Below are 26,728 nucleotides of genomic sequence, written 5' to 3' on the forward strand. Positions count from 1 at the left end.
TCTCAATACACATACCGTGATGAGGGCAAATCCTTCTAGACATTTAAGTGATGAATGGTGTATATTTAATTATGGATTAACTTGGGGAAGGAATGTAGAATGTTCTTTTGGTATTTTATTGCCAAAGTTCCAGGTGTTGGCTCATATGAAACCACATGACATATTTCTGTTTAGTTCTACATATTCTTTGTTTTCCGTAAATTCCTGAAATTAATTTCAGTTGCTGCACCTACCTCTGATATTTCAGTTGCAGTCATTTTTCAATCTTTATGTTCTGCATCCGGATGCTCTGTTAAGCACAGCACTGCTGCGATTATAAGTACTTGGATAATCCTCCACAAGACCAACAGTATGAATATTGAACTCATGATCATTTCTTACTCTTCTGAGTACAGAGATAATTGCACAACAAAAGGAGAAAGTTTCATAAATTGTCATTATTTTCCACAGGCGTGTAGTGTGGCAAAGTATAATGCATCATATTTATCTGGCAGTGACTTGGAATGCCAGATGAAGTAGTTACATCACATCAGCACAGTTGGTTCTGCCCTATTAGACTGTGTGGGGTCCACCTGAAGTTTTTAAGCTGGGTGAAAGCCACATGCCACACTTCTTTAGCAGCTGTCTAAACAGCATCATGTACAGGGCATGCCGCCACAGTTGTTTCACATTTCTGCAGCTGCTGTTGTGAGCAGCACAATGGGGTAGCTCCATTTATTTCATTCCTCCACAGTCTCTCAGGACTGTTCCAGTGAAATGAAATGTGAACCAATGATTGCATGAGTTTGAATTAAATGTTGTTTGAAAAGAAAGAGAGTACATTGGATTTTTCTGTAGATAATTTAAAAGGTCCATGTTGTTTGCATAACTTTAGGCTTCAGAGAGATGGTTGTGAAACTGAAGATACAGTAGCAACAACTGGACTCGAACAAATGCAAGCAGTTGGACAGAAACTGTCAAGAAATTTCAATGAGCAATGTGAAGAATCTAATGGTGGATTAGATTTCGGCTGTGTCTGCAAAGTGGCAGTTTGTAAAATATGATTTGTGTAGCGGATTACAAAGGGGGAAAATATTTTAATAAATGAAGGCATCAGACAAGCTTGTACTTTATTGCCTACTCTTTTTAATATTTAGGTACACAGTTGAGTTCCTGCATCAATATTGTACTGCTGTTCACTCATCTTGTGAGTAAATTGAACAAATGAACTAATATGACCCGTAACAGTGATAATGCTAACAGCACTGACCGGAGAGAGGAAGGAAACATAAGATGTAGTGGTAAGCATTGTGCATCAGGCATGTGCAAGCGAATGCAAGTGCGTGGCATCTGCGTGGCTGATAGATAAGTGCGTGACTTCTTTGTGGCTGCCATCAAGCACTTCCATGGCTGTGTTATCAGGCGAGATAACATCAGTCATATTCAGCACCTTCCGCCAACATTTCCAAAGTATATTCACACTCTCTCTCTTGCACCCTGCAGATGCATGCGGGCCACACAGATAGGCCATGTGCTTGCAGGGCTCTAGTCCAGACCACCTCTTAAGGTCTGAGACATATCACACCCCATAAAGACAGTATAAGTCTTTCAGTGCCCAGTGCTTATGGTGTCCTTTGCAAATGAAACAGTATCTACATAGGCCAAACACACTGTCAGCATTGTGCCGAGCACATATGACGCATCTTGCAAAGTGAGCTTTAGAAGTTGACTCTTTCTGCACCCTGTATAGAAAAGGAATGCAAAACACAATTTGAAAAAATGAGATCCTAGTTTGTGCTGCGTGATCATATTGGAATTCCTTTATAAAGGAGCTGGTGAGAGTAGAATAAACTGCAATAATTTTAACCTAGATCAGGTGTATACACAGTTGCTTGTGTTTACAGAAGTCAGGAGCATTTTGAACATGATGCCAGTCCTTCTCATCAGCAGACATCACTCAACCCTATGGTGGGCTAGAGTTACCAGAATCTGTGTAAAATGTCTTCCCACAGGCATTTGTAATTTCAGCCTTCTGGAAAGTTCCAGATACTGATGCCGTGCCTGTATAAGTGGAACATTGTGCCGACCATGACAGTCAGTAGTTTCTGCTCCGGAAGATGGCAGAGAGAGCTGTCACAAACTAAAGGATTTTATTCGAAATGACAGAGCTTGAAAACTTAGATCTTATTCAGGTTTGCCAAAGCAAAAGACTCTGAGGACATAGTAATAAAATTAGTTGTAATGATGTATTCACAAAACAATACTGTTCATTCCAGTAGTACTATGGGAAAAAGATAACATTTTCCTCATCCAGTGACAAACTACTGCTATACACAGTAGATTGACCCTGACACTGTAAAAGAACTCTCTTCATTGCTCAGAAATTTTATTTCATGGTGAATGTTCATTTATTATGCAAAAGACAGCTGTTTGTGCTTTTGAATTTATAATTTAAGCCATTATCGAAACAATAAAATTTTGTGGTTTTTGTATGCATTTTAATAATTGTATTCTCTTTTCAGGTTTAATACAAGAGAGTAACAGTGATCTAAAAAGGAAACTGCTGTTACCTCATCCTCCACCTCAGATTATCTCTCATTCAGATTCACTTATGCCACCAAATACGTTGTTATCACCACCTATGGTAAGCGTCTATTCAGCTGCCCATAAGATATGTCCTTACAGCTCTGACAGCGGAAACTATTCTTCTGGCTTATACACACCAACTTTACATGCACCAGTTGTTAGTGGGCCAGCATATAGTCCATTGTATTCAATGAAAGGACAAGTTTATCAGCCCTTTACTGCGGGCCTTCATCCCAAGAGCAGTGTCGCCACAAGTCCAGTGAAAGATAAAATTGGTGTCTTACCAGCTGCTACATTCCTTGAGAGTTCAGAGTCAGCATCGGTAGCACACAGCATCTCTGAAAGCCAGTACCTGGTTCGAGGGACATATTCTGAACCAGTGATACCGCAAAGCTCTCCAAAAGAAACCACATCACACTATGTTGGGCATGTAGCAGTCACTCATACCACAAGCACAGCGAATCCACAGCCATTCTATTCGACTGCATCCGAATCATATTTGAAACCATCATCTCATCATTGAACTGTTGCTGTACAAATTGAATATAGTTGATCTCTATAAAGTTTTTAATATGTTATTCTGATAATGCAAAACATAAAGTGAGAGCTGTTAATGAGAAATGAACATTATATTGTAATGTGATAATTATATTTTATATATAAATATATATGGATTTGTGGAATATGAACTTTCTACTTTTTAAGATCTTAGCAAAAGAAGAATTATTCTCACCTTTCAAGACGTGTGAACTTTCTCATGTTTGCTTATAATGTAACTGTTTTTAATAAGAAAGTGAAATTTAACAATTGTGCACGCTAAGCATTACAGCTTCTGATTTCAGTGTTGCATAGCTTATTATTTCAGATTTAGCACAACTGTAATGAAGAAAATGGTTAACATGAGAATCAGCTGAGCATTATTTGTTGACTCCCATTAGATGTCTGCATGTAGCACTTGACTGAACCACTGTTAGTTAACACTTTTTTTTAAGCATTTGTTGTGAAATAATTTAATAGCTGCGCCTCTGAGAATTTTATTTTCACTCTTATAGAGTACCTTTCTCAAGCTATCCACTGTTACCAAATGGTTTACAATTATAATTATTATTATTATCACCATCATTATTATTACTATAATAAGGATGCAGGCATGTTATTGTAAACTGACCAAAGTGATTTCTGTGATTTGCTTGTGGATATTATGCATGTAACAGCTAGTAGTAGCTTTTGCATTAGACATTTCCTTATCCCAGTTATCAACTTTACAGTAGATGTTTGTTTCTCATTTACTTTGTATGTTACTGAAGTGTTTTAAATGTTATGTTGTCAATGGTGTGGATGTCAGATTAGCACTGCTGAGAAAGAAACTTGTAACTGTACAAGGAAAGGATGTATTATATTTCTCTCTTTCCTTGAGGAACTTGTGAACTTTGTTTATCAAATAGATGTTAGGAAGAGAAAGGAAGATGATTTGCTTAAAGGCATTCATATTCAAATCTGTTGCTGCAAAATATTTCTAGTTGTTGCTTGTGATTATGGCTAGAGCTTGAGTATTTATTTTATTGTTGCCTGGTCCAAGATGAAGTTAATGAAACTCTCTCTTCCTAGTGAAAGTTTTATTTTATAAACTGTCTGAGAAATATATGTTCTCAGTGTTTCCTAGTACATTGTATATAAGATACACTTAGTTTTATGTTACTTCATGATTTTTTAAACATTAAGTAGAGCAACGGTACATTTCATATCATATGCTGTAAGTGTAAACTAGTCACTGTGTTGCTGTTGAATTACTTGGTGATATACATGTACATATATAAATGTTATGTCTGTTGTTTTCTTTTAATGAGGAGGACTTCACTTGCTGCTGCACAAAAAACTGTCTGCTGAGAACACAACTGGGCACACAAAATTAACATTAAGGTTAATCGCTGTTAGGTATATATATTTATGTGAAGTTCAGTTTACAGTTTTCTTCAACTCCATATTGGAGCTACGTAGTTAAATGTTTATGCTTGAGAGTTACTGCATTATATTGTACACAGGAGCAAGTATATCTTACAGTTTATTTCTGTTAATGGTGTTTCATAAGAAAGCGAGTGTTAGAAATGGCATAGACAAACCACATGATGAAACTTCTTAAGAAATCAAAACTGTGCCAAACTGCGAATTGAACTAAGTCACTGGTCTTAGTGTTACAGTAAAGTTTTAGAACCAGACCACAAAGAATAGATAGCTCAGTCTGTAAGAGCATTGAAAACAATGAATAGGTTCAAGGTTCAGATGTGCACACTGTTCTAATTTGCCAGGAAGTTTTAAAGTGTGCACTTAATTCTAGAGTGAAATACCGGTAAGGGAAGTAAAACAAACAAACACACACACACACACACACACACACACACAGTTAGTAGGCAAGCATTTGAGAAATGTGTGTGGTATCTGATCAGGTGCAGAAGCATGGGGCACTGGATGTTAGAGATAAGAGAATTAATTCAGGAATTACAAACAGCTAAAGAAACACCCCATGAGTGAGACTGGGATTGAAGGAATAAGGAGAGTGAATGGTGAATGAATTAAGAGTACAAAGTGAGTGGAGGGCCTGCCCATGTGCTAAGAAATTCATGGAGATCAGAAATGGGTGAAAGGGCACACACTTAGCGTTATTTAGTACTTGGGGGGGAAAGAAGTATAATTCTTTTTGTTGTAGTTTTATCTTGTTGAAAGACTACTCTGCATATCATATAGGTCATAGCTAGTTTTTATTATGTGAGTGGGTGTGGTTTACAATGTAAATTGTGAAACATTTTTTTCTGGTTTTCCTCTTTCAGTATAGTACAAAAGCCAATTTGTGACATGCTGTCGTCAAATCTTATTCTTAACAACATAAGATTGAGCGAGGTGGTGCAGTGGTTAGCTCACTGGACTTGCATTCAGGAGGACAATGGTTCAATCACGTCTCCAGCCATCCCTAAATTGTTTCAGGCAAATGCTGGGATGGTTCCTTTGGAAGAGCACTGCTGGTTTCCTTCCCCATCCTTCCGTAATCCGAGCTTGTGCTCCGTCTCTAATGACCTCATTGTCGATGGGACGTTAAATGCTAATCACCACCACCTCCTCCTCCTCCTCCTCCTCCTCCTCCTCCTCCAACAACATAAGATGAACCCTTCATCAAAAGAGAAAAACAAAATACTCCAACTCCCGTCCCAGATTCCATAGATGTCAGTTTACACAAAGTCTCAGTGATGATGCCAAGAGTGAAGAATGCTAGTCTTGTGAAAACATTGACAGGTAAACTGTTGAAATAGCATAACATGACCCATCATAAGTGGAAGAAATAACAAGTGATAACTAATGATGTTACTATAGTTCCCACAATATATTTTGTGAATAGTAGTGGTGGTGTTATTTGAGTGGTACATCTCAAACAAATATTCTTAACATTTAATTCTGTAATGGCTGCAGGTACAGGGGTCCTTATGTACATAACATATCAAAATTTTGAGACACTCAAATTGACATATATCAGATACTGACTCGGAGCAACAAGAAGATTGATCTGCAGATATGTGTTTCTGCCATAAGATGTGTGTCTGATTACACTGTTTTGCTGGAGTTCACTTTGACTAAGCAACAAACATCAAATATTTGCTTAGTTATTGACTGTGAATTGTCACAGTCTCCATATCTTGGTCCTTGAGTGCTTTATGACTGCAAGTTTCATGGGAACATGTGGAATACTAACAGGTGTGAGCTCGTAAAAATATGACATATTTGGTTGCATATTGTTTGGTGAATCTACATGAAAATCAGTTGAGCTGTCTAGAACTCAGAAATGTTGCTGGTAATCATTTGAAATGCCCAGTGATCAGAACATCACTAAGTATATGACACCATTTTGAAGTACAATTCTTAAAAAAAGGTTTAAAATTGTCTCACTTTTTATTCAGAATGAATATCAATATTTACTATAAAAGAGGAGAGCCCGTTTACTGGCTGCCAAAGTAGAAAGAGAGAGGGAAACATTCCACATGGGAAAAATATATCTAAAAACAAAGATGATGTGACTTACCGAACGAAAGCGCTGGCAGGTCGATAGACACACAAACAAACACAAACACACACACAAAATTCAAGCTTTCGCAACAAACTGTTGCCTCATCAGGAAAGAGGGAAGGAGAGGGAAAGACGAAAGGATAGGGTTTTAGGGGAGAGGGTAAGGAGTCATTCCAATCCCGGGAGCGGAAAGACTTACCTTAGGGGGAAAAAAGGACGGGTATACACTCGCGCGCACACACACACATATCCATCCACACATATACAGACACAAGCAGACATCTCACAAGCAGACATATTTCTGCTTGTGAGATGTCTGCTTGTGTCTGTATATGTGTGGATGGATATGTGTGTATGTGTGTGTGTGTGCGCGAGTGTATACCCGTCCTTTTTTCCCCCTAAGGTAAGTCTTTCCGCTCCCGGGATTGGAATGACTCCTTACCCTCTCCCCTAAAACCCTATCCTTTCGTCTTTCCCTCTCCTTCCCTCTTTCCTGATGAGGCAACAGTTTGTTGCGAAAGCTTGAATTTTGTGTGTGTGTTTGTGTTTGTTTGTGTGTCTATCGACCTGCCAGCGCTTTCGTTCGGTAAGTCACATCATCTTTGTTTTTATATATATATGGAAACATTCCGCGCGGGAAAAATATATTTAAAAACAAAGATGATGTGACTTACCATACGAAAGCGCTGGCAGGTCGATAGAAACACAAACAAACACATTCATACACACAAAATTCTAGCTTTCGCAACCAATGGTTGCTTCGTCAGGAAAGAGGGAAGGAGAGGGAAAGGTGAAAGGATGTGGGTTTTAAGGGAGAGGGTAAGGAGTCATTCCAATCCCGGGAGCGGAAAGACTTACCTTAGGGGGAAAAAAGGACAGGTACACACTCGCGCGCGCACACACACATATCCATCCGCACATACACAGATACAAGCAGACATTAGTAAAGGCATTTACAAATGTCTGCTTGTGTCTGTGTATGTGCGCATGGATATGTGTGTGTGTGTGCGCGCGCGAGTGTATACCTGTCCTTTTTTCCCCCTAAGGTAAGTCTTTCCGCTCCCGGGATTGGAATGACTCCTTACCCTCTTCCTTAAAACCCACATCCTTTCGTCTTTCCCTCTCCTTCCCTCTTTCCTGAGAGGCAACAATTTGTTGCGAAAGCTTGAATTTTGTGTATATGTTTGTGTTTGTTTGTGTGTCTGTCGACCTGCCAGCACTTTCATTTGGTAAGTCACATCATCTTTGTTTTTGGATATATATATATAATAGAGGGAAACATTCCACGTGGGAAAAAATATATCTAAAAACAAAGATGATGAGACTTACCAAACAAAAGCGCTGGCAGGTTGATAGACACACAAACATACACACAAAATTCAAGCTTTCGCAACAAACGGTTGCTTCGTCAGGAAAGAGGGAAGGAGAGGGAAAGACGGAAGGATGTGGGTTTTATGGGAGAGGGTAAGGAGTCATTCCAATCCCGGGAGCGGAAACACTTACCTTAGGGGGGGAAAAAGGACAGGTATACACTCGCGCGCGCACACACACACACACACACACACACACACACACACACACACACACACACATATCCATCCGCACATACACAGACACAAGCAGACATTTTACCCCTAAGGTAAGTCTTTCCGCTCCTGGGATTGGAATGACTCCTTACCCTCTCCCTTAAAACCCACATCATTTCGTCTTTCCCTCTCCTTCCCTCTTTCCTGATGAGGCAACAGTTTGTTGCGAAAGCTTGAATTCTGTGTGTATGTTTGAGTTTGTTTGTGTGTCTGTCGACCTGCCAGCACTTTCATTTGGTAAGTCACATCATCTTTGTATATATATATATATATATATATATATATATATATATATATATATATCCGAGCTTACAGAATTTATAAAAAGGACATTTATCAGGAAAAAGAAAATGATGTATAGATGCTGAAAGGAAGGAGAAGTCATACCAAGCTCTAAATCTGGAGAAACTAGGCTAATGATACTTTTTATTCCCTTCACCATGTTTACATTTTACGCTTTCGTTTCCTACTTCTCCTCTTTCCCTTTTTGCTAGTGGATGAATTTTGAAATTTCTGAAAACTAAACATTTAACGATGTTTTTAATTCATGTTTGTCTTAGACTAGCTCCAGTCTGCCATATGCCAATGGCTGGTAAATAGATATTCCAATTTTGTCATTAACATTGTTGTCATATTATTTCACACTTTTCTGTCAGCTTGTATGGGTAACAAAGATTTAACAAATTGCCCTTTTTTATAATTTTATAAAAATGTGTGTGTGTGTGTGTGTGTGTGTGTGTGAGAGAGAGAGAGAGAGAGAGAGAGAGAGAGAGATAAAGTAGATGATGAAAATACTATTGATGTCACCAAGTAGCTTAAGTCACAGAAAAGAAAAAACTCCAGGGTAGTCTGCTCCTCTCATCTTCTGCTCTGAATGTACAAAAAATTAAACTTAACAGTATTACAAAAGTTTGGTTAGAATTGGAGAGTAATTGGATTCATACTTACTCGTAAATACTAGTACGTGAGTATAATGGATACTAGTATGTTAGTATGATGGTAGAAGGCAGATTTAAAATTAAAAATTATGGGAGAAGACGTCTAACACTAGATTAATATCAAGAATGAAAAGTGTGTGATTGTGATTGATCTTTTAGCAGTTTTTTTTCCCTTCCTTTCCTTCGTACCACCTTTTATGCATTTCACGTGCTCTTTCAATGAATCCCTCAACTGTAAGAATGCAACCAATTCACAATGCCATTGCGGTTATTATTCTGAGAAAGAACTTTTATGCAGAAATTAAGGTGACTTCTGATAATGACTAGCAGATCAAAAGGTTTGTGAATGTTGACCATATACTACTATTTTATTCTGCAGTCTGAAATCTGAATTTGCATTTCATAATAAAAATATATGGTTAAATTCTCATGAGGAAACTTTTCATGAAATTATAAATTTTCAATGCATCTTGGATAATTGTTGAACATCAATTTTGCACAGTATTTGTAACTGTGTTGGATATGAACAGTGTTAGGGGTAATCTGAAGTTGGGGAAAAGTAAAGGGAACCACTAGTTACTGCTAAAATGGGCATATGTTTAGTTTGCTGTGGTTGTAGAACAGTGCATAAAATTACAGTTATGTGCATGTTTTGATTCATAATGATATTTTATCTTTGTACAAAAACAGCAAAATAACTAAAATTTTATATTTTCTCTTATAGGCACACATTTAACTCTTATTAGTTTTCTGAAATTGCAAACAATCTCTAATATTTTTCTTTGAATTCCAAGGAGTTGACATACCATCTTCAAACATTCACATTCAATAAAAAGGACCATTAGGAAGCTAGTAAAGTACCTCAGTGGATGCAGCCACATATAGAACTGAAATATATTCATTTTTCTAGTGATTGTTTTCACATCTTATTATACAAAAAAATAAAATAATTGCTCTTGAAATGCCAGTATTTGGATTCTTCATGAGAGGATTGCAGTGAGATGCTGAGTAAACTGTTGTGGGAATGAATACATTTCAATGAAATAAAGTGCTACATCTCTCTCTCTCTCTCTCTCTCTCTCTCTCTCTCTCTCTCTCTCTCTCTCTGTGTGTGTGTGTGTGTGTGTGTGTGTGTGTGTGTGTGTGTGTGAGAGAGAGAGAGAGAGAGAGAGAGAGAGAGAGAGAGAGAGAGAGAGTGGGGGGGGGGGGGATGCAGACAGAACAACACTGACATCTGTAAACTTAACATTAAATCACACTCTCCTTGCCACTCCTATCTCATTTTGAATTATGTCTGACTAGAGCAGCTCACCACCGGTTATAATTAACTTGTACATTAGAACAATATAATTTTGCAGTTTCCGTGTTTTCAGAAATTGATTTCATTTTATATTGTATGTAGTTTCTTTCATAGAATGAATGTTGTAACAGTATTCTGATTAAACATGGGACCAAGTTTGCACCTTCAGTAATGTAACCTTTTTTGAAATCAAGTTTAAAATCTCGTAACCTTTTGATTCTGTTCATTTGTTTACTATTTTGCCTTTTTTTACTTGCCTGTAATTGGAATGAGCAAACACCCTCTTTGCTTTATTTTGTGATCCAAATCAGTTAGCATTCGTGATACTATTTCTTCAATTGTCTGAATAACTGGGCCATTATTTCATCAATAAATTTCATTTTTATTGAGTTGAAATCTTCCTTCAGACAACCATTGGATTTGAATTTAATGCTGCATCCCATATGGTCTCATTTCATTACATTCTTTCAACATATGTGGTACCCATTAAGATGCTAACAGTGATTTTTTTATCCACGTTTAGAGAATTATACATAAATTTCATATTCTGCTGAAATATTGTCTAATCCCATTATCTACCAATCCCTTTCATTGGTACTCATTTCTTTTGCTTATGTTGTCCATAGTGTTAATCTGATTTTTGAATTATCAGTAATATATTCAGTCTGTTCTACACTCTTTTTTTTTAATTGTGTCACATGTTCATTTCCCTGTAGTATTTTTTCTTATTTTCTCATAGTTGTGGATTCATGCCATTTGTGAGCCCAATTTTGAAAAAAATGAATAGTTATAAATAATGATGATGACAAATTTTTATTCATAAATATTAGTGCTATCGTTTCACCTTTTCGTGACCACAAAAGTCAGTGAAAGTTTCATTGTTTCCCTGGTTAGAGTCACCATCAGTCATATGCTATGTATGATGCTTGATTTTTGCTGTGATGCTTGGTGCTTGGAACTTTTTTTTCTATACATTCCAGTGTCATTTTCAAAATACTGTGTTCTTTCTATTGTAAATTTCACCTTCCTACCAAATCTGTTCCTATTTTGACCATTCCTTACAGTTTCAGAAAATTTCTTACTTCATTCATATCAACATACAATTTAATTGTACTGCACATTTCATCTGTATTCTTAAAATTGGCACTAGACCTACAACCACCAATAGATTATGGCCGGAAGCAGGATGTCTGGGAATAAGTTTTGTGATATGTCTAATGTCTCATCTGTTGGTCTTAGGCTGATGTGCACACTTTCTCTTTTGAGATTCTTTTTAAGGAAGATTCTGTGCCACAACTGATTGAATTTTTTTTAGAATTCTGAAACATTTGTTGTTCTTTCACTCATTTGTCCTAGTTAAATATTTATTTGCACAGCTGTTCACGTTCACAGGACTTGCTTTTTGATCCTAGTTTGTGTATTACATTAGCTTCTGCAGTTTCCATATATCTTCATGTACTCTAATGGTTTTCCATATGAATAATTCTGCAACATTAATGCTCAAAGTGAAGGAACGATACTTTCCTTTGTGTTCCTACCAGTTCAAAATCAAGTTATTGGACTCTGTTGTTTGTACTAGTTATTCATTTCATCTTTCTTCATTAATTTTTATTTAACAGTTACACCTTGAAAATCTATCACATTCGTTTTGTTACATTTCATACTAAAATTCACTGGATTATGGCTCCGATTTTGGTATTTACTCACCCAATTTTCTGCCTGTCCTCCACCCAGATATGTTTTGCAAGTGATATATCCTCTATCTATGATGTCATTGGGTGTTAGTATGATGGCATATGTTGTTGGCATAAAATCCCCCCCCCCCCCAATGTATTAATGTTAGAAAGAAATTTTTTTGTCAGTCCTTGCATTCAAATGTGGGTTCTCTACATGTCAGACAGATATGCTGGCAACTGAAATGCGGATGCACAGTTTCAAGTGATAGCCTTAATTCATTTACTGTGTTAGTTTAATCTTGTCTTTGTCATTAATAATTGCAAAATCACCAGCATTTAGTGGCTTTTTCATTCTGTAGGCCAAAGTAAGCAATTAGCAGGTTGGGAGCCATAATTTTGCTTGAGTCATTAATATTTTAGCTCTGTCTATGAGAACAGTTACTAAGTTCTAGACATGCACAACAAAAAGACTACTAAACACACAAGCTTTTGGCCAGAGGGCCTTCTGAAATGGACCGACCGACACACACACACACACACACACACACACACACACACACACACACACACACACACACACCACTGTCTGTGGCTGTTACGGCAGTTGTCATTTGTATGTGAGCTTCATTTACGAGCTGTGTATGTGTGTGTTGTCTAGGCTATATGAGAAGAAGACTTTCTGGTTGAAAGTTTACATGTTAATTAGTCATCTTGTTGTGCTTGTCTGCGAATCAGCATCTCCGCTATATGATGAGTAAGCACTCTATCCTTTTCATAATATTGTCATTATTCCATCTTGCATCTTCCATTGTTTGGTAGAACAATTACAAAGTGTGATAATGTGGATAATATGTGACTAGGCTGTAATGGGATGTATCATAGTCTCATTTAAATAGAACACAACATTTACACAGTATAATCATCAAAACGTTAGAAATGATTATGTGAAAAATTACTGCTGCATTAATGTATTAGCATGAAATACTGTACATAATCCTGAGAATGGCACGGTAGCCAAAGTTGCATAGATATATAAATTCAAAAGACACCATTGTTGCCTTTGACTATTAAAATTTAGCAATTTGTAAAATTCACAGTTATTGTTTCGTCCTTTCATAATTTTCATGTGGAACACACTGAAAATATTATGCTTCAGCCCACGCCAAAATTTAAAAATATCAGATGTGTGTACAATAACAATGGAAATTCCTGGATGGATTAATCCGCAAAATAAATGAAAAGCAACCTCTCACCTATAGACGACTAATATGTGGCACATAGAAACACACAAGAGAAAACAGTATTTACATTAGCTTTTGAGCTCTTGCACTTTTTCTAGTTGAAGTAAACACATTCACACACACAACCATACAGACACCCAAATGAACACACCTGTGGTGGCAGGTGTGTGCGTTTGGGTATCTGTGTGCGTACTTTTATTGGAGAACGAGCAACAGCCCAAAAGCTAGTGTAAATACTGTTTTCTGTTGTGTGCTTCTATGCATCACACATCAGTCACCTTTGGGTGAGTGGTTGCCTTTCCTTTATTTAATATACATCTAAGTATGTATGTCATAATCAAATGGCCCGTCTTCATTGGCTGCATACATGTTTTGCCATCCTTTGTATAAATAACTACTCCACATGATAACAGTTTGATAGCAACTGATCCACATATTGAAATAAATTTAGTAACAGTGCAGGTGGATCATCTTTTCATTTCTCAAATGCTTTCGTGTGTTGTCTCAATTGGCTATCATGGTGGTTTAAATTAGAACAGAGAACACCAGTAGAAGATAATACTTACAGGATGCTTGTTCCACTTTAAAATGAATATTAGAACATTGCAAGTAAAAATATGTGTATCAAAAATTAGATGCACAAGAGCATTCACAGTCTGCATACTCTGTGAAATGTTTGGCATATGATCCAACAGCAATCTCTAAATGGTCAAAAAATCTCTATCTCCCCCCAAAAAAATAAATAAATAATTTGTAAGTCAGGTAAGTGTGAGGGTACATGTATAATCTGAAGGAAGACACTCTGTTGCTCACATATATGGTATTCACTCCTGTGATTAATTACATTGTACTTCATAATATGAAATGTACTTAGTAAGTTTTGTGTCCTCATCTAACAGCAGGATAGTCATAACGAGTGACTTAATTCCAATTAGTTTCTGTGTGTTTGTAAAATGTTCATTCAGTTTAGTGAAGTATTAGAAGCACATGATATTCATTCATTACAAATTAAAATTATATTTTTATTGCCTCACATGTTGACACTCGAGCACAGTTTACACATTTCGTTGTTTCTTTGAAATGATGTGACATGGAAGTACTTACAGTCTGTGTGAGAAAACATCTGACTTCTATGCATAATGTGGCTAAGTCACTATGTTTTTACAGCTACGTGCGCAGAATTCCTCTTTAATTGAAATTTTCAATCCTATTACCCAGCAGTCAGATTTAATCAACTTATAAGGTTGAGCGTGGATATGTGTAATCATTTTTGATTTTAGAAAGACTGATAAGTATTTTTTGATTTAATAAGAACATAAAATTTAGCCCATGTTCTGGTAAGAGCCATGTGATATGCTGTACAGCACTAGATTACAGACACAAGTGTGTAATTAAATCTTTTAGGCCTATTTACTCTTGTGTTATAAGCAGTTTTGCAGCAAATACAAATGTAATTTATTTTGGTCGTATTGCAGAGACAAGAATCAATCCAGTTAGATTCATAGCAACAGTAGTATTTTGATATTTTATGTACCTGAGTTGTTTTGTAAATATGGTTGCAAAAGTCACTTTAAGCAATGTGAAATTTAAGTCTTGTTTACTGGACCCAGTGTATGGAAGAATTTGAATTAAATTAGTAATTCTCAGTGAAATAAAAACTGAGTAAGTGTCCAAAATATTATACTTTTAATCTGACAAAAAATGTATGATTGAAAATCATTAAGCAGAACAATCTTTTGTGCACAAGTGAAGTCAAAAATGATGAAATTTAGTTCATTGATGCTCATCTGCTTATGAATTATAGCCCTCCCCCACCCCCTCCCTCCCTCCCTCCCTCCCTCCCTCCCTCCCTCCCTCCCTCCCTCCCTCCCTCCCTCACTCCACTCACTCACTCACTCACTCACTCCCTCATACATACATTGTTTTTTTTTTGTTGTGTTATTATGTAAATAAGTTACACACATTTTTAATTGTGAAACTGTTTTTGCCACCTGTATATAGAAGGCCTACTCTTTCTGTAACTGCAAAAATATACAAATTATTATTTTTGTAACTTACTCATAATGCAACTATAAAGTTATGTTCTAAATAAGTTGTGTAACAGCATGTAAATACATCAAACTAATTACAAGCTTGTTCCATAAATAATTGACACTTGACTAAAGTGTGTAATTATCATCACAAAGGAAAGAATATGTATTGGCATAGTCCTGTAAATTGTGTACATTTGTAAGAAACTAGGTGATTTCAGTTCAGCAAGTCACCATCTTTAATTGTAGTCTTATTGTAGTATATGTATGTATGTATGTGTAAAATAAGAGTTCTAGATAATTTGTTTCTGTTTACACAGGTCATTGTCAGTATATTGTACAATATATGCATTCAATTTTATGTGTTTTGTAAAGACTTAGTTATATTTTCAAATGACGCCATACCGAATGGTGCACACACAAAAGTACAAATTTATTTTCATTTATTATACCCTCCTTCCCCCCCCCCTCCACCCAATCCTCCTCCTCCTCCTCCTCCTCCTCCTCCTCCACCACCACCACCACCACCACCACCACATAACACACACACACACACACACACACAGAAAACCCCTTTACACACACAGACCCCTTTGCACACACCCTCTTATGTACATGCACACACTATTCATTTATCATAGTTTATTAAAGCTGATTTAAGATATTTACATATTGTGCAATTTCACATCTGAGGTTTTTGTTTGTAATTTCTTTTATTGTGATGTGCATGTGCACTTCTAAGTACCTTCTTTCACTTTCATGATGTATAAACTGAACTCTAGTATATGTCTGAATGTGGGGGTAAGTGAAAAAAATCTCAATGTTGCATTTGGTATTTTAAGTAATATATCAGAGAGATGCAAAAGCTCTCATATAAATGTGTGCTATTCCAGGACTCATTTCTGTTACTGTCTTTATGTTTTAAGTAAATGACTACTTGTATATATTTGTATGTTGGGGAGCATGAAAAAATCTCACAGCTACGTTTGGTATTTTGAATAAGTTTTAGATCAGAATGAAACAAAGTTTTATCGCGTACAAATGTAAAATATTAATGATGAATATGTTTGTTAGACGTGTAAAGAAACAGAGAAATGAGATATACACTAAATAAAAGTAAATAAAAAAAAGTTTTCTTTCTTTCAGTAACAACCTCCTTAATCTGCATCTTTACCTGTGTCATACATTATAGTGCTTATTAGCTGGTGCTAAAAAATTACAGGACTAAATATGTAGAATTGTAAGCTAAATTCACAGGGTTTTGTTTTGAGTACAAAAAAGAATTACTTTCCTGCATTATGAGCTGTGTATATGAGACAGTGACATATTAAATCATGAAGTTTATTTAGCTTGATATTTCTATGTCTAATAGATAACCAATCAGTTTAATGAATCAAATGAGTTTATACAATGATGGAGTGAAGTATTAGACTTCATTTTTTTTTACTAAAAAACTTGGGATTTCATTTAATGTTATGAATATGTAATATGAACTATAGTAGTACACAGGCAAAAAAATATAGAAGTGGGCCCATGTTGTTGTACAAAAAACATTTCCCATAATGTCATAGAACAACCTTCATTCTGAGCTACACCTTCCACACAGTGTAGGACAAATGCCTCATTGGGTCATTGGTGCAATAAGTGCCTTGTATCATTTGAAAAAAGGCAAAATTGTGATTCACCAAACCACATGAGATGCCTCCAGTCAGGTGTTATCCAGTGACAGTGTTGTTTGGCCTGCGGAAGACTTTAATATACTGCTGAGAGCATTGGTCCAATGCAAAATTGCATGCTGTTCCCTTCAAAATTATTGTTTGTTGGGTGGTTGAGATGGACCTGCATCCATTGGCAGCAGCAATTCCTGTTGGGTTTGTAACCTGTTATTGACAATGCATGACACTCTTCTCCAGTCCCTGTGTGTTAGGCATTTTATGAGCACTGTTCTTTCACTATGTTTCATTGCTGAGAATGGTGCACCATTTTTGTAAATGTTTAGGATAGCCCGTATTAACCAGGCAACTTCATTCACATTGTGGTCTTGGGAACAGTTTTACCATTCTGTGCTAGTATTAGCTACTTAACAGAAAACTTAGGGCAAATGTGTAATGATTTTCACCAAGATTAGGTGTTGACACTGGGGAAAGCTGGAAGCAGTGTGGCTAAAACTAAGAAGTATAGTATTAGTGGTGACCAGGACCAAATACGAGCAGCTGATGAACACACAAATGGCAGTTTTATGAAGGTTCTGTAGTGTCATGACCAGACCTAGGTTAATTCTTCCGTAAAGCAAGTAAACGTGGAGCTGCGGGCCACTCTTTCAGACATATATATGTAAAATCTCACATTCGTGCTGATCCAATACAGTAAACTCCCATTTATCCAAAATGATCAGGATGGTGGCCAGTTAGTATAATGAAACTTTCAGATAAACTGAAGTTGCCCTGTTTTCACACCTGAAACACCATGAATTGAGTCAATACCGTGAAATATGATTGTAAAATGTGTGTAGGGTATGTATAATGTTATTGATGTGGCTGTGAATAAGCCTGCATGTTTATGACAAAAATTGTGTTGACATGTTAAAAAGGTGCCAAAGTATGATGAAAACTCAAAGTTTTTAAATGCTGAATAACAAAGCTCATTTATTTCGCATTCTTACATTGAAATATATGCATTATTTGGCAGCAGGAAAAAACAGGATTTTAATTTTATTACCTCCTACCGACTTTCATATCTGCAGCAACTTTCGCGCGTGGCTCACCAGCATCAATTCTCTGCAAAGCATGAAGCTTTTGTTCCAACAAGATCTAGAGGAGCTGTTTGCCACTTACACTTTACTATGAGTAATGAATTTCTCTGCCCAAGTTGCACAAGGTAGTAGTACACTTCTTGGTAATATATTCACACAACAAGTGGAAACTGAAAAAACACATGCCTATCCCATGGTAAGCTGATAGTCACATCACGATGCACAAGTACTCACGTTACACAGGTTTGCTCTTTGTGTGGTTCAGGAGCACTTAAAGAAAACTGAGGCTGATTAATTACAAAACAGCTGAAGATTTTAAATAAAGCTTAAAAGGTGATGTGATTTAGATTCATTGTGTCTTTAATGAGGTTGTATTTATTTTTTGAAGTAATTTTCATAGGAAGACTATTAAAAGCAATACATAAAGAGACTTAGGGTTCCTACAGGTATCAGCTTTCTTCACAAAGAAAGGAGATGTACAAAATAGCCAGAACAAGTAATATTCCAGAAATAAATTCATATTATGAACAACACTGTAACGTTGTAAAAGATCCAGGAGTACGCATAGTTTGTCTGAAACTAACAGAACAAGCAATAGAGTCAAATTGACATGAAATATTGTTAAAAGAAAGAGTAGAAAATAAGCCATGGAAAATGAGATTATTTATGTTAAAGACGATGAGAGCACAGTAAAACATAGTTCATGTCTGTCATGTGTTTTTTAAAATTGGTGCAAATAGTTCTGAAGAGGAAGCAAAACAGTACACCTAATAACCAATAAACAGGACATTTAGGAAAACTGAAATTAATCTGACAGCCACATGGAAATAAGGAAGATAATCATGACTGAAAATTAAATCTCCAATAAGACACTAAAACATTTTGGCTGTATAATATGCAATGTCCTTGATTAGTCATGTAATGCATTATTAATTCAGGGTGCTTTCACAGACAGATTTAAGTATGCCACTGTTAGGCCTCTGTAAGAAGTATGCTTTACAGATGACACTAACCACCACACAGTGTTACTACTACTACTATTACTACAGTATAACCTCGTTAGTGCGAACTCACAGTTAATGCGAAACAAATATTGGTCCCACCAGGAATACATTAGTTCTTACGGTATGTTTTATCGGTTAACACGAATTTCGGTTAAGGCGAATTACAAACTCTGTTTGAGTTCCTAGCGTAATTAAATTTCGGTGTAATACAAACTTCCGACCTTAGAGTATTCTAAAGCGTAATTTTTTTTTCTGAAATGAATGTAGGAAATGTAGCCACAAAGCTAATTATACTTATTGTTGACTCGTTTTTAACATATTGTAGGTCAGTAGCCATGATTATCACCTCAACAATCAGTGAATGCTGTACATTGTAAGACATTCAATAATGTGTGCAGCAGCATTTAGGAACATACTCAGTGCCAGATTTGACAGGTGTTCTGTTAGTCGTAGCCGTATCGAGTTGGAATACTGAATAAAAACTACAGTTACAACTGGTTCCGTACCACTCAAAAATGGCAAACAGGAAACAGACAGCTCTAAATGTACAGTTAAAGCTTAAGATTCTGGATGAAGTGGACCGTGGTACCAAGAAAACAGCAATTGCAGAGTAGTTTGGAATACCTAAATCTACTTTATCTATGATTATTAAGAATCGAGAAAAAATTATTAATGCTGCGGCATCAGGTTCTGGAAACAAATCTAAACGACTTTGTACCGCCAAGTATGAAGACATTGAGACGTTACTGCTAGATTGTTCAATCATATGCATGCATCTAACATACCTTTAACTGGCCCTGAGATTCAGTCAAAAGCAAATGATATTGCTAAAGATATGGGTATCGAAGACTCCCGTTGTTCTGCTGGTTGGTTGTATCGTTTGCAAAAGAGACATTCAATTTCATCTGTATAAATTTGTGGTGAAGCAAATAAAGTTGAAGAGGAAAGTGCGAACAGCTGGTTGCATGAATTCAACCGAGTGAGGGAAAAGTACCTCTCGTGTGATGTGTTTAACATGGATGAAACTGGATTTTTCTACAATCTTTTTCCAAATCACACCCTGGGGATAAAATGTGATAAGTGTCACGGTGGAGCACAAAGCAAACAATGTGTGACTGTTGTACTGTGCTGTAATGCTGACGGCAGTGAGAAGTTTCGTCCCTGGGTTATCAGTAAATCTGAGAAACCACGTTGTTTTAAAAACATAAGTATGGGCACTTTGCCTTGCATCTACTCTCACCACAAGAAAGCTTGGATCGATGGCATGTCATTTCCCAAGGGGCTTCTTCGTTTCAACAGTAGAATGGTTGCTCAAAATAGACATGTTCTTCTTACATTGGACAGTTGTACTGCCCATAATGTTCATGAGCTGAACCTATCCAACATGAAGGTTCAGATTTTTCCACCCAATGCCTCAAGCCGCCTTCAGCCTTTGGACCAAGGCATAATCTCTCTCATAAAGAGAGCTTATCGTAAGCAACGTGTAAGAGCTGCAATTTGTGCTACTGAAAACAATAGTGCAACCCCAAATTGGAATCTGCTTGACACAATAAAAGCCATCGTAGCAGCCTGGAACTCCGTATCGCCACATCATAAAGGGAAGTGCTTTAACAGAGCTTGGAGACATAGCAACGCTGAAGATGTCCACGAGTTAGAAGATGCCACTTCACCTGATGAATGGACAGTTCTGCAGGATGTTGCGAACCCTGGGATTAGTTTCGAAGAATTTACTGGTGTAGACGACGATGTTACCGTATGTGCTTCTGTGGAATTGGATGTGCCAAAAGCTGTGAACGAGGTGCAAGAAGGGCCATCAGAAGAAAGTGAAGAGGAAGAGAATACAGATACCATTCCACCTACCTGTCAGGAGAAGTTTACAGCCTTGGACTGTTTAGAATGGTTCACTTCAACATCCAACGTCACTGCTGGGTTTACGGATGCTATCATTACAATTGGTTGTGAAATTACAAAATATTATCATCTCATGAATGTAAGCGAACCATGACCGAATTTTTTCCAAGAAAGTAATGTATGTAATTTGTGAGTACTTGTAATTTTAGAATCACTTTATAGTGTTATCAGTCTACAATAATGTTATTGATAGTGTAGTGTATTACACTTAGGTGACTGCTGTACATGTATACTTATTAAAATCTGTGTTTTTCACTTAACACGAATTTATTTTAACACGAACTCCTGATTTTTCGGTCCCTTCGGATTCGTGTTAACGAAGTTTTACTGTACTAATTTTGTATTGAAGGGGGCGGGGGAGTTTGCTTTGCCCATCATAGGTCAGTTTTCCGTAGGTCCACTGCTGAAACTTATTTATACTTACACATAATAAAATCCATTTGGGAGCTTGCAGTCTCATTTACACATTTTTAATTACATTACATGTTCCAGTTACTCAGGATCATCTTCAGAGTTAAGTAGCTGCATCAGCAACACATCTTGTCTCTTCAGAACTTCATATCTGAGTACTGAACAGACCAGACGGGTTGCTGATGCAACTGCTTAGATCTGAAGATCATCCAGAATGATCAAAACATGTCGTATAATTAAAAATATGCAACCAAGACTGAAGAATAAATGAGAATTGTTTTTACATCAATACAGTTGTTGATTCTCTCGGACAAATACGTGACTATAGTGTAGCTAACTTTTTGGGGAATATGTAACTCAGTAGATGCCTGATTTAGTTTTCATTTAACAAACAGAATTCAGAACATTACTCTTGACTGTTTGAGTAATACAAAGAGTGACAACACATGATCTGCACAGAAAGGGATTACAGCGAGTCCCACAGAGTGTGATCATTGGCTCGCTACTGTTCTGCTTTATGTTACTGAGGTACGATTTTATTTGAATCAGACGGCACAATATTATTGCACTTGGCCATTATCGAAAACACACAGTGACGTTACTGTAAACAAGTATAAGTAAATAAATGTCGTGTGACTAGGGCCTCCCATCGGGTAGACCATTCGCCGGGTGCAAGTCTTTTGATATGACGCCACTTCAGCGACTTGCGCATTGATAGGGATGAAATGATGATGATTGGGACAACGCAACACCCAGTCCCTGAGTGGAGAAAATCTCCGACCCAGCCAGGAATCAAACCCGGGCCCTTAGGATTGACATTCTGTCGCCCTGACCACTCAGCCACCGGGGGCGGACAACAAGTATAGGTGACTAAGGACAAATGCATCACATTGTTAATGCTTTCCGGTCAGTTATATATATACTATCAACTGCGATTATACACTGACTCATGATAAGCTGACCAAAGCACCCTCACTCCCAGGTGCAATGATACCGTGGTCAACCAATTTGGTACTATCAAAAATATCCCACCCTCTATTAACCCACAAGTTGTCATGACCATTGCCGAGCATCGTGATCTCGTGAATCAAACAGTCTCCGTCCTGGGCATTTAACAGCTTCTCATAGAACCCTCTAAAGGGGTAGATCAGAGATCGTAATTTGATCTGTCCACCTGCTTGCTGCTCTTCCCTTCCATCTCTTACCCTCAATCTTCCCTTTCATGATCTTTTTTTTCTAGATTGTTTCCATTTCTTCTCACAATATGGGCAAAGAACAGTGGAGATTTTTGGTCGACATGAGAAGAAAGGCACCTGGAGATAATGAGCTGCTCAATAATAGACGCATTTGTTGTTCTTTCCATCCATTTTATGCACAGCATCTGGTACCAGCACTAATGCTCAAATGCATCAGTATGCTGCTTGTCTCTGGCATTAAGGGTCCATGTTTCGCAACCATAAAAAAAAAAAAAAAAAAGGAAAACATGAGTGTTTCAACAAACTGGATCTGTGTGGTGTTTCTTATCACTCTTTTCTGCCAGATATTGGAGAGCTGCTTCATAGTCAATCACCTTAGCATGATCTGCCTTTGTACCTTATCTTCACAGCTTCCTGCATTGCAGATAGATGAAGGAATGCATGACTCCCTGTTCCTTTAATCGAGCTCCGAGTTAAACCTGTGCTCCTCTATCAGTTATCATGAATTTGGACTTGCTGAGATGAGGTCTAATCCATAGGCAAGTTCAACTTTGCTGCTGGCTAAAAACATGGTGTCATCAGTAAACTGAAGGTTGTTAATAGCTCTATCACAAATTGAGATGCCTTTAGTTCAAGAGCATTCCTAATAACAGGTTCAGCGTAGATCTTGTACGGTTGTGGAGACAGAACACAACACTGTCCGAAATCTTTTGATACACTGAAGAAATCTGACATACTAGCACTGGTCTTCACAGCTGCGAGGTGATTATTGTATAGAATTCTGATCAATGGTGTCAAGTGTGGTGGGACACCGAACTCCGCAAGCAGCTGCCACAACTTTTCCCAGACAACACAGTCAAAGGCTTTCCTATAGTCAAGAAAACAGGTGAAAACAGGAACACTGAATTCTCACAATTTCTAGAGTATTTCTCATATGTTGAGAATCTGTTAACGAGTTCCTTTTCCTAAATAAATAAATAAATAAATAAAAACTTGTTCTGATTATATGTGAGGCTGAATATATGGCTTTAAATGCTGGTTCAAGATGGAGAGCAAAATTTTGATTACGTAGGATATGAGAGCAATAGTTGCAGCATTTCCTGATAGATCTTTTTTGTGTAGGGGGATGAAGAGAGACTTCGACCAGTCTTTTGGCAACTCCCCAGTTTCCCATAATCTTGTACACTATGACTGCAGCACATCAACAGCTCCCTGCCCCATTTCTTTGATCATCTCATCAGATACACTGTCTAGACCAGGGGATTTATAGTTCTTTAGATGGTGAATTGTGTTCTGTATTTCTCTGCGTAAGATTGTATGTTCTGATATAAGTTGTTCAACTGCATGGCTGTCTGCTCTGTTGTTAATTCCTGAAAACAACTTTTTCACAGTACTGTTTCCACCTCACAATAGCATATTCTTTGTCTCTGATAGGTTTGACATTCTCATCATCTAACACCCATGTATGAGGATTAAATTCACTGGTGACACTATTGAGTTTCTTGAAGAGATCACATACTTGACTGTAAATATGATGATGTTCTATCTCATCACAAACATTGTTAATGAAGTGTGACCTGCCCTTTTGCAATTCTGTTGTACTCTCCGCACACGTTCTTAAATCTGTCTTCATCCTGGGTGGAGTGGATATAAGTTCAGCTTCTGCACCCCCGCCCCCCCCCCCCCTTCCCAGAGATTAAACTAGTATACAAAAAAGAAACAGAGTAGAAGGTTCTAAATTCTTAGTTTGCATACTGATGAAAAAATATGCAGGAAAACCATATAGTGGACCTGCTAAAATGTTGAGCTTCGGCTACATTTGCCATAACAATAATCCACAACTATGTAAGTCAGTAAGTTAACATTTTGCATATTTTCATTCATTGATGTCATAGGAGATGTAAGCAGCAATCAAATGAAATCAAGACAGATGGGAAAAGTAAGTAAACAGTCTATTATTTCAAAAATAATCACCATAACTTTTAATACATTTATCCCATTGTGGGACAAAATGGCCAATGCCTATGTGGAAAAATGTCTGCCAGCAGCTAGATGTACAAGTAAAAATACACACACAATGTGTGTGTGTGTGTGTGTGTGTGTGTGTGTGTGTGTGTGTGTGTGTGTCAGTAGCCCTAATTAGTAAAACATACTGTTGAAGAAGGATTGAAAAATATTTAATTTTGTTTTAAATAAAAGATTTTTAGTATATTCATGTAGCTGTCACAATTAGACAAAAACTCAAAATTGAATTGTCAATGTTAAAAAGAACTCAATGGTATTACTGACATTGTTTTTCGACCCATGAGAGAATCAACATATGGATTAAAACTCGTTAATTTTATCATCAAATCACATACAGTCCATTCCTCTATTTATTTTTCAGAAAGAGTACAGCTGAAATGGCTCATCCATATAGGTTTTGTCGAAAAGCCCATCAAGTGTCTCAGTGAATAGTAATTCAGAAATATCTCCACAGACTCTGAGCGAGGTGGTGCACTGGCTAACACCTTAAACTCTCATTCGAGAGACATCTGTTCAGTTCTCGGGGCGACCATCCAGATATCAGTTTAGTGTTGTCAGTCACATCACTCCAAACAAATACCAGAATGGTTGCTTCCTTCACCATCATTAGTATGAAACCCAAGGAAAGCTCCATCTCTCATAATCTTACCTATGGATAGGACATAAAACACAGGCCATCCTTCTTTCTTCCTGTGTCAGGATATTAAATGAGCAAAATTCAAGCAAGTCATTCTTGTGAACACTTGTGTTCGAGAAACTACTAACTTGACAAATTATGATCAGATTGTGTCATGTTATCTGTTTATGCCCTGAGCAGCCAGCTTAGGCTGTGCACCAGCCCTGTAACACAGTCTGTAGGGGTGTAGACTTCCAGCCACCTGGTAGCACACAATATTGGTCATCTTCAATATTAAAAAAAAAATACTGGCAAGCATTTCAACTCTTATTTCATTCTGTACTCACTGACCTTGACAAATAATGAGTGAAACCCCTGAAGCTCCCGGTAATTTTTGTCTCGACCAGCGCTCACAGCCTATTGCCATGCTGCGCACAGCCCACAAGAGGGCCGCAGCCCGTGTGTTGGGAACTGCTGATTTAAATATTCATCTTTTTGTTATAGTTTAATTCATTCATATTTTTAACCTTCACTAATTATTTAGGAATAAATGAGATGACTCACCAAAAGGCAGAAGCACTGTGTCATCAATAGGCACACAAACAAATGGTATAGGCTTATCCTATCCCATCGGAGGCTGGGCCACCTGTGAAAGCAGTCATATTATATACCAGCTCTACTACAACCATTGCACAGTTTTTACATTGGTATGACAACCAACCAACAGTCAACAAGAGTGAATGGCCAGTGCCAAACTGTTGCCAAAAACAAGGTGGACCACCCAGTGGCACAATATGCAGCACAGCAGAACTTGCAAGATTTCAATGGCTGCTTCACAACCCACGCCACCTGGATCCTTGCCACCACCACCAGCTTTTCTGAGGTGCACAGATGGGAGTTATCATTACAACATATCCTTCGCTCCTATAATCTTCCTGGCTTAAGCCACACACTAGTTGTGACCAAATTATCTTTTTGTTCAGGTTGCAATAATTTTTTGTCTATTGGAACTCATTTATTATAGTATTGTGCAAGCTCCAATACTATTATGATCCCACTGCTCCGAAGATGAAGTTATTGGTACAAGGAACATTCTCATCCCATTTTCTGTCAAGTGTTCATACCTCTTCGAAATACCAGCCTCTAAGTAGGTCATAAAATTTACTGCTGCAACAGTTTCTAGTAGCCAGCTGTAGGCTGGCAACCTTCACTCTCCTACCACTTTAGGTTCCTGCACATCATGCTTGGATCATCGACACATGGCATGGGCATGTCACGAAGTTAGATTAATTAGTTCTTTCACTACTTCATATTAATGGGAACTCTGAACCCAATGCTTTAATCAACAACAGTGAATGGTGACTCTCAACTTCGTGGAATGACTTGAGTCTAACAGGTATGTGAATGAGATGAAAACTAAAAGTTTC

At 37.3% G+C, this 26,728-nt stretch overlaps 1 protein-coding gene across 1 annotated transcript in view; it reads left to right on the top strand.

Annotated features, from left to right (window-relative positions):
• The window catches only part of LOC126248208 (uncharacterized), a 341,739-nt gene extending 338,554 nt beyond the window's left edge, over nt 1–3,185 (top strand). The window contains exon 22 of the mRNA XM_049949021.1: nt 2,502–3,185. Coding sequence (XP_049804978.1) covers nt 2,502–3,088 — 587 coding nt within the window. The 3' untranslated portion in view covers nt 3,089–3,185. The remainder of the gene's footprint in view (nt 1–2,501) is intronic.
• Nucleotides 3,186–26,728: the final 23,543 nt, after the last annotated feature.

Source organism: Schistocerca nitens, chromosome 3, assembly GCF_023898315.1.
Source record: "Schistocerca nitens isolate TAMUIC-IGC-003100 chromosome 3, iqSchNite1.1, whole genome shotgun sequence".
In the NCBI taxonomy this organism is placed as follows: Eukaryota; Metazoa; Arthropoda; class Insecta; order Orthoptera; family Acrididae; genus Schistocerca; species Schistocerca nitens.